General features: G+C 42.4%; 1 protein-coding gene across 2 annotated transcripts; it reads right to left on the bottom strand.

Moving 5' to 3' along the window:
• Positions 1 to 7,800: 7,800 nt before the first annotated feature.
• LOC118352987 (voltage-dependent calcium channel gamma-8 subunit-like) lies at positions 7,801 to 13,251 on the bottom strand. 2 transcript variants are annotated; one of them, XR_004811062.2, is made up of 4 exons: positions 13,203 to 13,251; positions 10,733 to 10,805; positions 9,513 to 10,011; positions 7,801 to 8,031 (listed from the first exon to the last, which is right to left on the bottom strand). XR_004811062.2 is itself a non-coding variant. In XM_049104736.1 (4 exons), exons 3-4 carry the CDS (start codon positions 9,960 to 9,962, stop codon positions 8,011 to 8,013), a joined length of 471 nt encoding a protein of 156 aa, XP_048960693.1. In that variant the 5' UTR covers positions 9,963 to 10,117; positions 10,733 to 10,805; positions 13,203 to 13,249; the 3' UTR covers positions 7,801 to 8,010. The 2 variants fall into 2 exon arrangements, 1 of the variants encoding a protein (XP_048960693.1); XM_049104736.1 differs by having other exon boundaries at positions 9,513 to 10,117; positions 13,203 to 13,249.
• Positions 13,252 to 13,999: the final 748 nt, after the last annotated feature.

Raw genomic sequence — 13,999 nt, 5'->3', positions numbered from 1 at the left:
AGATATTTGTACCAAGAAGTGGGCTGCTGCTGTATAAATACCTACATATGTGGAAGTGCTTTAAGACAGTAATAGGCAGAGGCTGGGAGAGTTTTTAAGTGCATTCTAGAAAGTCTCACTTGCCCCAAGGGAGAGTTGGTAGAGACATGGACATTAGGGGCACCTGGGTGGCTCAGTCATTTAAACGTCTGCCTTCAGCTCAGGTCATGATCTTGGGGTCCTGGGATTGAGCCCCCCATCAGGCTCCCTGCTCAGCCTGCTTCTCTTTCTCCCTCTGCTCTTCTCCCCTGCTCATGCTCTCTCTCTCTCTCAAATAAATTAAAAAATGAATAAAAAGAAATATGGATGTTAAAGGTAATTTTGGTAAGGTCTCAGGTGGAAGCAAGGAATAAGTTAATGGAAACTGGAAGCAAGGCGATTCTCATTACAAAGTGTCAGGGAACATGGCTGAATTATGTTCCTGCTGTGGGGAAGTTAGGACTTGTGAGCAAAGAAATGAGACACTTAGTGGAGAGGATGTTCCTGCAAAGTGTTCAAGGAGCAGCATGGTGTCTCCTCACTGCTTATCATAAAGTTCGAGAGGAGGGAGATATACTGAAGAGATTGCTAAGCAAAAGGGAACTAGAGCTTGAAGATCCAGGATGTTTCCATATTATAAAAATGAGGGACCATGTACTAAAAGAACAATAAGGCTATGGATGAACAACTATTTGATAAAGAGATCGTGTGTGCTTCATGGATGTAACAGACCTTCTCAGGAGAAGCCAGGGGTAAAAATGGGATGACACCAATAAGACACTGCCCGTTTGAACTAAAGGGGGGCAGAGAAAGTAGAAAGGAATAAAACAAAGCTATTGGAATCTCTGGAATTCTACAAGCCAAGAGATATAGCTATTCAGCTGCAAGCCTGGTTTGTTCTTCAAGAGAAGTACAATTCTGAAGGCGATTTGAGATCTCAGGGCTGCTGCTTCCACCACAGGCCCAGCAGCAAGATGGCTTCCTCCTTGATCTCAGAGGGTTGGGCCCCCTCCTCAGTTTTGACAGGCTGGGGAGTGTGGGCCTTAAATCCAGTGACAGGTGTTCTTATAATAGTGAAGCAGCAGGAGGGTGCTCAGGGACATGCAGAGGAGAAGGCAAAGTAGCTATAGCAGCAGAGTTGGATCGATGTCACCACAAGCCAAGGAATGTCTGGAGCCTCTAGAAGCTGCAAGAGGCAAAGATTGGATTCTCCACTAGAGCACTCTGAAGGAGCCTGGCCCTCCTGGCATCTCAATTTTGAACTTCTGGCCTCTAGAATTGTGAGAGAATATGTTTTGTTTTCTAATGCCACAGGAGTTTGGCAATTGGTTGTTAGAGCACTGTAGGAGACAAATACGACCTACAACCCTTTCTACAGTGATTCTCCCCTCTCCCCTGGCCATTTTGTGGTTTTATTGTCTTGTTGTTGTTGTTGTTGTTGTTCTTTTTCTTTTTCTTCCCACTAATTTTTGCATGCATCTATTTTATTTTATCTTTTCCATCATGGTAAGTGTACCTCTTCATCCCCACCCCCCCTTTCACCCATCCTCCCACCCATCTCCCCTTTGGTAACCACCGCTTTGTTCTCTCTAGTTAAGCGTTGGCTTCTTGGTTTGTCTGTCTCTCTCCCCCCACCTCTTCTTTTTTCTCCTCTGCTCATTTGTTTTGTTTCTTAAATCCTACCTATGAGTGAGATCATATGGTATTTGTCTTTCTCTGACTTAGTTTGCTTAGCATGATATTCTCTAGTTCTAGTCATGTTGGTGCAAATCCATTATCTTGTTTATTTCACCTTGAGCATGACTTACTTCTCTGGGTCTTAGTGTCCTCATTTATAAAGTGAGGTGGTTGACTTAGATGTGGTCAATAACAATTTGCCTGTTAGAAGACATAAGCTCAAATAAATAATCCTTTCAAACTCTATTTCTATTTTTTATGAGTGTTCTATCCCCAAATTCAAACAACTTTACAAATAGCCTGTTAATTTCACATCAGGCAGGTTTTTTCTTTTTAATTTATACCAAGATGAATGTTAGTGAGCAGCACTTTTCATAAGAAAGAAAGTGCGGCAGACCCTTGAACAATGTGTTACGGGTGCTGACCAACCCCTACACAGTTGAAGATCTGGATGGTAACTTTTGATTCCCTGAAAACTTAACTACTAATATCCCACTGTTGACTGGAAGCTTTATCGATAACATAAACAGTTGGTTAGCACATATTTTGTATGTCATATATGATGAGGGAGCATAAGGCAAGCTGAGGACAAAGCACAAGCTACATCCTGCAACCACCCCCCACACACTCCTCAAGATTTATGTGACATTCCTCCAGGAAACTAACAACTCTCTTAATGTTAATGCTTAGCTAGGGGGACAAACAACCTTGACAATAGCCAGTCTTCCAGTATCTGGAGGGTCTTCTTTAGCATGTGAAAGTCCTTTTGGACACCTCCCTTTTTCCTTAACCCCAACTCCCAAGTATATAAGTAGCCACCCCTCATAACCCCAGTGCAGCACCTCTGTCTGCCCGCCAGTCCTGTCCTGCTTTAATAAAACCACCTTTTTGCACCAAAGATGTCTCAAGAATTCTCTCTTGGCCATCTGCTCTAGACTCCAACCTACATTCAAAATCTACATCAGTATGTACTAACACAGTATTCTTACAGAAAAGTAAGCTAGAGAAAAGAAAATGTTATTAAGAAAATTATGAGGGATGCCTGGATGGCTCGGTGGTTGAGCATCTGCCTTTGGCTCAGGTCATGATCCTGGGGTCCTGGGACTGAGTCCCACATCAGGCTCCCATAGGGAGCCTGCTTCCCCCTCTGCCTATGTCTCTACCTCTCTCTTTGAGTCCCCCATGAATAAATAAATAAAATTTAAAAAGAGAAAAGCATGAAAAAATACATGTGTAGTATCGTACTGTATTTATTGAAAAAAAAATCTGCATATAACTGGACCTGTGCAGTTCAAACCCCTGTTTTGTTCAAGGTCATCAGTAGTAGGAAAAACAGTTCTGTGTTCTCAGCTTCTGTTTCCAGTCTCCAATTTTTGGCTCAAGGACCATCAGCCTCCAAAGCCCCAAGGATCACCTTTTAGGAGTTTTTTTTGGTATTGCTAAATGATCCTGGTGAGTTTACTGTATAGACCAGGATAAGGAAAGATGATTTGGAAAAATCAAAATTGGCAAAAAGAAGGAATAGAGGGGCACCTGGGTTGGCTCTGTTGGTTGGGTGTCTGACTTTGGCTCTAGTCATGATCTTGGGGCCCTAGGATCAAGCCCCACGTCGAGCTCCCTGCTCAGCGTGGAGACAGCTTCTCCCTCTCCTTCTGTTCTCCCCCTCCTGCTCATGTGCTCTCTCTCAAATAAATAAAATGTTAAAAAAGATAGGAAGGATATTTGATTAAAGAGATAAAGGAGAGAGAAATAAGGTAGTATGAGGAGGAGGAAGAGATTGGAAGTTAGTGTTTTGTGGAAAAAAATGTGATGACCCCACCTCAAGTGTGCAGATTACCCCATTAAAAACAGCACCATTGTATTAAATTATGTCCTGAAAAAGGGACATTTTGGGAATATCAGGTTGTTAAATTATGAAAGGTACAAACAGTTTAACTCTTAAGGGCATAGGTCAGATGAGAATCCACTTCTTCCTGGCTCTGTGACCTTAATTTCTTTATTTTTTTATTTTTTATTTTTTTTATTTTTTTATTTTTTTATTTTTTATTTTTTATTTTTTTTACCTTAATTTCTTTAAATTGTCATTTCCTTATCTGAAAAATGAGTGGCTCTGTGACCTTAATTTCTTTAAATTGTCATTTCCTTAGCTGAAAAATGAGTGCCTTAATAGTGGCTACCTCACATGATAGTTCTGGGGATTAAATAAAATATTCACAGTTCAGATTTTGGCACAGTTGTTAAGTCCTTAGTAAGTATTACCTATTTTCAATGTTATTATTGTTATAATTATTATTGGCATCCTAGGTCGGCAACAGAATGTTATAAGCCTCATGTCTTAATTCAGCCCTAACTAGAGATTATAACTCACTCCAGCAGCCATGAGTGTCAATTAGCAGTTTAATGAAGAACTAGTTCTCATAAAACTTAAATTATATCTATTTTTATCTAGTTTCTTATAATAAAATTGAGTTTTCTGTTAAGAATGGAAAAGAGCTTTCCCGAAATAAGTTTTGTTTAAGAGTTTTAAGGAACATTGATTTCTAACTTTGAGATATTCTTTTTTTTTTTTTTTTAAGATTTTATTTATTTATTCATGAGAGATACACAGAGAGAGACAGAGACACAGGCAGAGGGAGAAGCAGGCTCCAGGGCTCCAGGATCAGGCCCTGGGCCGAAGGCAGGTGCTAAACCGCTGAGCCACCCAGGGATCACCAACTTTGAGATATTCTAACTTTAAATGTGGTTGTGGAATGTAACCACATGTAGAATGGAATGTGTGTTTGCTATCATTGTTCATTATGTGAAGTTGCATCTGTTTATTAGAAGTTGGTTAAAGTAAACTTTGTTTATTAGAATATGTTTGATGTAGGAATTACACACTTACTCACCAGGCCATATAATGTACATACCAGCCCTATAATCTTAAACTCACCATCCATAATTTCTGACTTGAATCTGCAACTTCATTAGAATATCTGTGACCTTTGTCTCAATAGGCATATTTGTAAGAAACTTATCTGCGGTTTTGCTTTCTGCGGCCAGCTGTGGTCTGGAAGCTGATGATCCTCCTTCTGACATGTGGTCAGAAGGTTATGGTATCCCAATACCATGTCACAAAGCCTGAGGTATTTACCTCTCTTCATTTAATCATGTAGGCATTTTATCATCTCATCTCATCACAAGATGAAAGGAGAATAGAGTATAAGAAGATATTTTGAGAGACCACAGTCACGTAATCTACAGTATACTATTATAATTGTCCTATTATTATTGCTTTAATATTTATGGTGCCTAATTTACAAATCAAAATTTATCATAGGTGTGTGTGTGTATAGGAAAGAACAGTCTATATAGAGTTCAATATTATCCGGGGTTTCAGGAAATCTGCTGGGGATCTTGGAACATATTCCTAGTGGATAAGGAGGAATGACTGTGTTTTGTTTTGTTTTGTTTTTTTTTAAAGATTTTATTTATTTATTCACGAGAGAGAGAGAGAGGCAGAGATATAGGCAGAGGGAGAAGCAGGTTCCCTGTGGGGAGCCTGTGGCAGGTCTTGATCCCAGGACCCCGAGATCATGAGTTGAACTGAAGGCAGATGCTCAACCACTGAGTCACCCTGGTGCCCCAAACTACTGTGTTTTAACAGATTTAGTTAGTAGAGCAAATACAAGAGTTTCTATCACTACCAATGCAGCATTCTAGAAATAACATTATGTCTCTGTGAGATGTTTTCCGTGGAATGTAATTCTCTAAAAATTCCTTATGTCATCAGAGTTTATACTATTATTCTGGAGTAGGTTATTATTACTATTTTGCCAAAGAGTACATGGGGATCAGGGGCTTCAAAAATGCCAATAGCTGCTCTCCTTTGTGACCAAGACCATAATTTGAATCATTTATTACAGATTCTCTTTTCAGTGTATATTATTGCTATACAAAATTAAAATACTTAGGTAACACCAAAAAGAAAACAAAAACAAAACAAAACAAAACAAAAAAAAACAAAACCCAAAACAAAAAACCAAATAACCGATCCAATCTAGAAAGTCCTAAATTAGATGTAAGCCCTTTAAATAGTCTCTGGATATGAAACTAATAAAGATTATTTGCCATATTAGATGGAATGCTAAGAAGCTATTTTTGTTGGATTGTGAAAATTCATTAAAGTCTCTATATGAAGAGCAATAAAAGTGTACTATCTATTAAAAGTTACCTATTTGCTGATTTTGCCCACATTTTCAGGTATGCGCGCCTTGGCATTTCAACAAAATTAATGACCATCTTATTTTGGGTTACCAATTCCTTGCAGTTGATTATTATTCCCCAGAGATTTCCTGGTCCAAGTCTTATAGCCAAACTAATTCTTTAAGAAAAAGTATAATTGTGAATAGGTGTAATAACTCCATAAAGTTATATGAAATAGATGGAGCTGCCAGTGTTTGGTAAATTAAGAGAATAAATGAACTGTTTATATGTAAAAGAGTACATGAATGTCAATAAGAAGTAGTACCTTCACCCTTCCACCTGCCAGAAATATATCACCTTTGTGATATATGCGATGCCAATTATTGAGATAATTAAGTAAATGTGAGAGAAATCAATAGACTAAAATATCAAATGACCAATCAATGTGTTAATGTCTATTCTGTGTGTGAAATTTCCATAGATTCTGTGGGGGATAAAGATATGTTTAAGGCACACCTAGTATTTCTAAAGATCTCATAATTTGATTCATAAAGTAATATTTGATACAGAAAAAACAGAATGTTAGAGCATGAATCAAATAGAGAAAGTTTTATAACTGGAAGAGACCTTAAGTATCACCTAGCCTAATCTTCATGATTAAAAAAAAATAATTTAGTGAGATTTTTAAAATGAATTGGCTCCTTATAATTGTAACTGACCTGACAGGCTTGGGTTTTTTATTTAATTTAATTTATTTATTTATTTATTTATTTATTTATTTATTTATTTATTTATTCATGAAAGACACACACACACACAGAGGGGCAGAGACACAGGCAGAGGGAGAAGCAGGCTCCATGCGGGGAGCCCAATGTGGGACTTGATCCCAGGATCACACCCTGGGCCAAAGGCAGGTGCTAATCCGCTGGGCCACCCCGGGATCCCCAACAGGCTTGATTTTAAATGTATTTTTTCTCCTTTTTTATTGAGCATTGTGTTCTCAGTTGACCATATAAATTGAGTTTGAATTCAATTGATAATTGAGTTATGAATAATACGTGAATTTTTAATATATATGTTGAAATCCTAACCCCCACGGCAAAGCTTCAGGAGGTGGGGCCTTTGGGAGGTGACTAGGTTATGAGGGTGGGGTTCCCAAGAACAGGGTGCGTGCCCTTACAAAGGGGATCTCACAGAGCTCCCTTGTCTTCTTTGGTCATCTACCAAAAGCGTCCCTTTACTATAAAAGGCTTTTGGTCTTAGATATCTCTAGAAACTTATAAGAGGGGTGAATGGCTAAAGTTCAAGCTTCAAGTGCTAGCTCTTTTGTTACCATAGCTTATAACCCCTTCATTCCGCCAAAGGAAGGATTCTGTTCAGTGTAATGGTTAAGACTGCCTCTAGGAACAGAGCAGCAAATGTTCAGTAAGGCCAAGGTTTAAGAGCAGTTTCAATGACCCTGCTGTTCTTAGTCTGAAGCAAGCAGAGGAATGACAAGACTGTAGCTCTTTGGAGATCTTTCTCTTAAGATTTTATTTATTTGAGAGAGAGAGAGAGAGAGAGAGTGCATGCGCACTGTGGAGGGGGAAGGGAGGTAGAGAAGGGGGAGAAGCAATCTCCCTGAGCAGGGAGCCCCATGCAGGGCTTGATTCCAGGACCCTGGGATCATGGCCTGAGTGGAAGGCAGATGTGTAACCGACTGAGCATCCCTGGAGATCTCTTAACTTGAAGTTCATAGACTTCAGAGGTCTGGCAACTCTCTGAATACACACGAGAGCATTTTCCTTCTTGAGAAAGGGTTTCTAACTTTGTTCAGTTTCTCACCCATGTCTGTTATTCCCCAAAAGTTAAGAACTATTTATTTCCCTAAGGCCTGGAAACACGATACAGTGGAACCTCAGTTTATCTTACTACAAAAGGTGAAACTCAAATAGTTCATTTATTAATTCATTAAAAACCAACAAACAGGGGATCCCTGGGTGGCTCAGCGGTTGAGCGCTTGCCTTTGGCCAGGGCGTGATCCTGGAGTCCCTGGATCGAGTCCCAGGATCGAGTCCCGCGTCGGGCTCCCTGCATGGAGTCTGCTTCTCCCTCTGCCTGTGTCTCTGCCTCTCTCTCTCTCTGTGTCTCTCATGAATAAATAGGTGAAATCTTAAAAAAAAAACAAAAACAAAAATAAAAAACCCAACAAACATTGAGGAAAAGTATGGATAGCAGTAGGGCTCTGGGTAAAATGGTAACCTGATTTTGCTTCCTTTTCTATTAATGGAGACTCACAGGCCTCCTGGGCAGAGGCTGCGTCTCCTTACCACATCCAAGAGAGTCTAGCCATCTAGAGCTCTCCACACCATGACTGGATCCTAACGAGCTGCTAAAGATAAAAAACAAATCTAAGGGTCTCAGAGTTGAGGGGGGAAAAATAGGTAGGAAAATTATAGCACAAGTCCAGTGCAAGAGAATTGTTAGAAGAGCAGATATTAAAAAAAGAAAAAAGAAAAAAAAAGAACTGCAGTTACATGCAGCAGGTAGAAGGCTTCTCTGAATTGGACAGCATGATTTCTGAATTAAACAACTCTGCAGGTAAATTGAAGATAAAAATAGGTGTTATTGATGCTTGGACTGGTTGCTCGCAGGATCAGCTGCAAGGACAACCACAAAGCCCAAAGAACCCCCCGCCGCACCCCCCCCCCCCGCCCCCCTCCCAGAGCCACAGCCCCGGGGAGTGGAGGAGGGGGGAGGGAGGAAGGGAGGGAGGAGTGGTGGAGGAGGATGGTGGGGGAGAGGGGAGGGAGGGGAGGGAGGAGGGAGGGAGGGAGTGGAGGAGGGGAGGGGGGAGGGGAGGGGGGAGGCGAGGAGGGAGGAGTAGGGGAGGAGGGGTGGAGGATGAGTGGAGGAGGGAGGGAAGGGTGGAGGAGGGTGGAGGGGGGGAAGGGTGGAGGAGGGGGGAGGGGGGAGGGAATGTGGAGGAGGAAGGGAGAAGGTGGAGGAGGGGGAGGGTGGATGAGGGGGGAGGGTGGAGAGAAGGGTGGAGGCGGAGGGAGTGGGGAGGGAAGGGGGAGGGGAGAGGGGAGAGCGCACGGAAGGGCCCAGGTGCGTGCCCACGGGGCTCCCTCCCGCCCTGGTGGTGGGGGAGGGGGAGGGTGGAGGAGGGGAGGGTGTAGAGAGGAGGAGTGGAGGTGGGGTGGAGGGGGGAAAGGGGGAGGGGAAGGGAAGGGGGAGGAGGGGGAAGGTGGAGGAGGGGAGGAAGAAGGGAGGATGGGTGGAGGAGGGGGGAGGGTGGAGAGAAGGGTGGAGGCGGAGGGTGCCCACGGGGCTCCCTCCCCGTCCTGGTGGTGGGGGAGGGGGAGGGTGGAGGAGGGGAGAGGGTGGAGGAGGAGAGGGTGTAGAGAGGAGGAGTGGAGGTGGGGTGGAGGGGGGGAAGGGGGAGGGGAAGGGAAGGGGGAGGAGGGGGAAGGTGGAGGAGGGGAGGAAGAAGGGAGGATCGGTGGAGGAGGGGGGAGGGTGGAGAAGGGTGGAGGGGAGGGGAGAGCGCACGGAAGGGCCCAGGTGCCCGCGGGGCTGCGTCCCCGCCCTGGTGGTGGTGGCTCTTCTGGCCCCTCCGGCCACCTGATGGCACGGTATGGCCTCCTCACCTGTGCCTGGGAGGGGAGCGTGGCCGCGTGGTCTTCAGTGACCTCCGTGTGCCTGTGCGTCCCCCGAGGAGGCCTTGGGCTCGGAGGTGGCCGTGGGCCTCCCGTGCGTCGCCCCCCATCCTGCGCGCGTCCACGGCCGTCGTCGGCCCCGCCTCCCCTGCTGAGTAGGCGGCGAGGGACGGGGCCACCGGCTGTGGCTTGGCCCGGAGAACCCGGACGCACCGCGCCTGCCCCCGCCGCACCTGCCCCCTGGGCCACCGCGGGGATGTCCCCACAGCTGGCGTCCCGGCGCCACAGGCCAGGGGCCACCCTGGGAGGGCCAGCCTGACACTGCGGGGTGAAATCAGCTTCCGGGCTTGGGGAGCCCCAGGGTGCTGCGCTGGGGACTCTAGCGGGTTGTCCAGCCCCAGGGGAGCCCAGCTGGAGCAGCTTTTCTGGAGAAGCTTCCATGAAAGCGTTGCTGAGGTTCTGGAACCAGCTGCAGCCTCCAGCCGGGCGCCTGCAGAGGGGCGGCAGGACGTTTAGGGGCAAATCTAGCCCGGAGTGGTGGAGTAGGAAGCCAGCAGCCTCATCTTCCTCTGCAGGGTAGGGCCTGTGCCTGTAGTCTTAATTAATTAATTAATTTTATTTTAGAGAGAGAGAGAGGCAGAGACACAGGCAGAGGGAGAAGCAGGCTCCATGCACCGGGAGCCCGACGTGGGATTCGATCCCGGGTCTCCAGGATCGCGCCCTGGGCCAAAGGCAGGCGCTAAACCGCTGCGCCACCCAGGGATCCCTGGGTCTGTGCCTGCAGATAAGGACCCTGCTGGATGCTGCATCCCTTATCTGCAAAGTAGCCATCAGGGATGAGAGGTGTGGAAGAAACAGTTCTAATACTGGATTAAAAAAAAAAAAAAAGTAGGCAACTTGGGATGTATGATTTGAGGATCCCTACCACAGCAATAATTGGCATTTCTAAAGTGAAAAAGAGAAGCAGAATTAAACAAATACTAGAAAGACATTTATCTGAAGTAAAGAATTTCCTGAGATTGTAGATTGTAAAGACTGCCCAAATTACAGGCTTTACTACACCTGCGCATGTGCTAGTAAGGTGCTGGAACTTTGCATAATGAAGAGAATATCATCAGCCTCCAAGCAGGAAGAACAGACAATCAACCAAAGCAAATATCAGCGAAGCATTGGGCAATGACGTCCTGTTCTAACTTTTAAAATTAACTTACTGAAAGTTCACAGTGGACCAGCATCAATCAGAGAGCCGCAAGCAAAGGTAGTCCGAAGTCAGATATCGCTGGCCTGAAGGATGGAGTGAAAGGCAGCTATGTGAGCAGAGATAAGGATACGGAGACTATATCAACTCTGCACCTTAAAAAAACGCCTTGTGAAAATGGCTAAACAATAATTGAACCACACAGAAATCTTAAGATGGAGTAAATAAAGAGGCTAGACAAGTGGTGAGCAGCAACAAATGTCCCTGCCTCCCTTCCTCTCTTCTTCCTTTCTTCTTTCCTTCTTTCCTGTTTCCATCTATACATCTGTCTGAATAGAATTTATTATTTGAAATGTGATCCATAACTACTATGCAAAGTTTTCAAACAGGAAGAATATGCTTTAAGGGAATCTTTCTTTTCTTTATTTCCCTCCCTCCCTCCCTTCTTTCTTTTCTTTCTTTTCTTTCTTTCTTTCTTTCTTTCTTTCTTTCTTTCTTTCTTTCTTTCTTTCTTCTTTCTTTCTTTCTTTTTTTTTTCTTTCTTTCTTTCTTTCTTTCTTTCTTTCTTTCTTTCTTTTCTTTCTCTTTCTTTCTTTCTTTCTTTTTTTCTTTTCTTTCTTTTCTTCTCCTGTCTCTTTGTTATTAACTGATAAGTCTTAAGAGCAAGGAATAAACCTCACACTAAAGAATTCTACCTTAGTGAACATGGTGTTTCTCTTGCCCTGTAAGTGCTCCTTTTCTTTGTTTTTAAACCACTTTAGTGAGTATGAAATATTTAATGTATACAACTTGATGAATTTAGAGGTACACACCTGTGAAACCATCACCATAACCAATACCATAAACCTATCCAATAGTTTCTTCCTGCCCTTTTTATTTTTAGTTTTCATGGTTGGAGATTACGTGGGATTTGTTCCTTTGTGTCTGGCTTGTTTCACTTAGTGTAGTATCCTCTAGGTTCATCCAAGGATCTCCTCCTCCTCCTCCTCCTCCTCCTCCTCCTCCTCCTCCTCCTTCTTCTTCTTCTCCTCCTCCTCCTCCTCTTTCTCCTCCTTCTTCTTCTTCTCCTTCTTCTTCTCCTTTTTTAAAGATTTTACTTATTTATCATGAGAGACAGAGAGGAGAGAAAGAGAGGCAGAGACACAGGCAAAGGGGGAAAAGCAGGCTCCACACAGGGAGCCGATGTGGGACTCGATCCTGGGACTCCAGGATCAAGCCCTGGACTGAAGGTGGTGTTAAACTGCTGAGCCACCCAGGCATCCCCGGATTCCCTTCTTTTTTAAAGACTGCATAGTATTCCATTGGATGTATATATCATATTTTCTTTATCCGTTCATCTGTTGATGGACATACAGTTTGCTTCCATGTCTTGACTATTGTGAATAATGCTGCAATGAACATGGATATACAGATGATCTCTTCGGATCCCAATTTTAATTCTTCTGGATATATACCCAAAAATGAGATTGCTGGATCATATGGTAATTCTATTTTTAGTTTTTTTGAAGAATCTTAATACTGTTCTCCAGAGAGGCTGCATCAATTTATATTCCCACTAACAGTGTAGAAAGAGTCCATTATCTCCGCGTCCTCACCAACAATGTTATCTTTTGTTTTATTGATAATAGACATCCTAACAGGTATGAGGTGGTATCTTATGGTTTTGGTTTACATTTCTCCGATGATTAGTGCTGTTGAGTACATTTTTATATGCCTCTTGACCATTTGTATGTCTTTTTTTGAGAAATATCTGTTTAGATCCTTTGCCCATTTTTAAATTGGGCTATTTGAGGTTTTTATTTTGTGTTTTTTTTCTATTGAATGGTTTGAATTCCTTATATATTTTGGATATAAAGATATATGGTTTGCAAATATTTCCTTCCATTCTGTAGGTTGCCTTTTCACTTTGTAGATATTTTTTCCTTGCTGTGCAGAAGTATTTTAGTTTGAAATTTTTAAATATTTACTATCCTAGCTCAGAAATGCCTAGGAGCTGGTGATTGTGGAGAGTGGTATGAAGTAGAAGCACTCTCTGGTTCTCACTGGAGCAGAAGGTCAAAGAGGGGAGGAAAGTGGGGAATGAATATATTTGATGGGCCTCATCTTATTGGAGTTGAGGGAAAAGTAGAGGTGAAGCAGAGCAACTTGGTGGGGAAAAGAGTAGTTAGGGACGTAGTTGACAGAGTATAGACTGGGCTACAAATAAAATGTAGTTATATGCTATTTGCAAGACAAATAAAACCTCATTTAGGCCATGTTAACAACTAAAATGAAAGATTGAATGGAGAGATATGAGACAAATTCAAATAAAAAGAAAAAAAGGAGTGTGTGGTAGAACTTTGCAGCTATTATGCAGTCCAGTCACATAAAGATAAGAACAAGGATAGAAGGTCTTACTAGTGGGATTACAGGCTGCATTGGGTCAACATGACCTCTGAAACAGGAATCTGTTATTGTCTAAAAGTAAAAACCAACCCAAATACCTGCTGCCATCTGGATAGCGTTTCAGTGAACATCTGACCACTCAAGAACACTGTTCTTAGAACATACATAGCATTATGACATAAATGCATGCTAGTTAAACAGTATAAAGACTTATATGGAAAGTAGCTCATAGAATGCCTTTCCCCAAAGAAGGGCATTCTTTGGCCATTCAATGTAAGACCTGGAACACCTATTTTCTGATAATATGCATGCAATTTGTTTTAAGTAACAAATGGCAATATTAATAACAGAGAAGGTCAAATTTAAAGTTAAATGTATTGAAGAGTTAGTTTATATAATAATGGAAGGAATAGTTCATAAAGACTATATTACATTTCTAAATTTGTTTGCACCAAATAACATACCAGGTAACTATACAAGGCAAAATATTTTAGGGATGGAGGCAAAATTTGAAAAAAATAAAATTAATGTGGAAGACAAACTATTCCTCTTCCAGAATTGGACTAGTCAAGAACAGAAAAAAGACATAGGAAGGAATTGTATAATCAATAAACTTAACTTAGTAGATGTATATTAAACCTACATCCTTCTAAGAGAGAATAAACATTTTTTTGCATATGTTCATAGAACATTTACAAAATAGGTCTTTTTCTTTTACTGTACTTGGCCTCAGAAAACTTCAATAATTTTCAAAGTAGAAATTTTGTACTTCAAAATCTCTGATCAAATGCAGTAAAACTGAAGAAGAAATAATAAAAAGTTGGCCTAAAATGTTAATCTCTTTGGAAGTGAATAAGTGTGCTTCTAGATAGACTTTGGGTCAAATAAAATATTA

The sequence above is a fragment of the Canis lupus genome, chromosome 31 (genome assembly GCF_003254725.2).
Source record: "Canis lupus dingo isolate Sandy chromosome 31, ASM325472v2, whole genome shotgun sequence".
Taxonomy (NCBI): Eukaryota; Metazoa; Chordata; class Mammalia; order Carnivora; family Canidae; genus Canis; species Canis lupus.
Note: the sequence above shows the minus strand (reverse complement) of the source record. Positions and strands in the feature narration are given on the sequence as shown.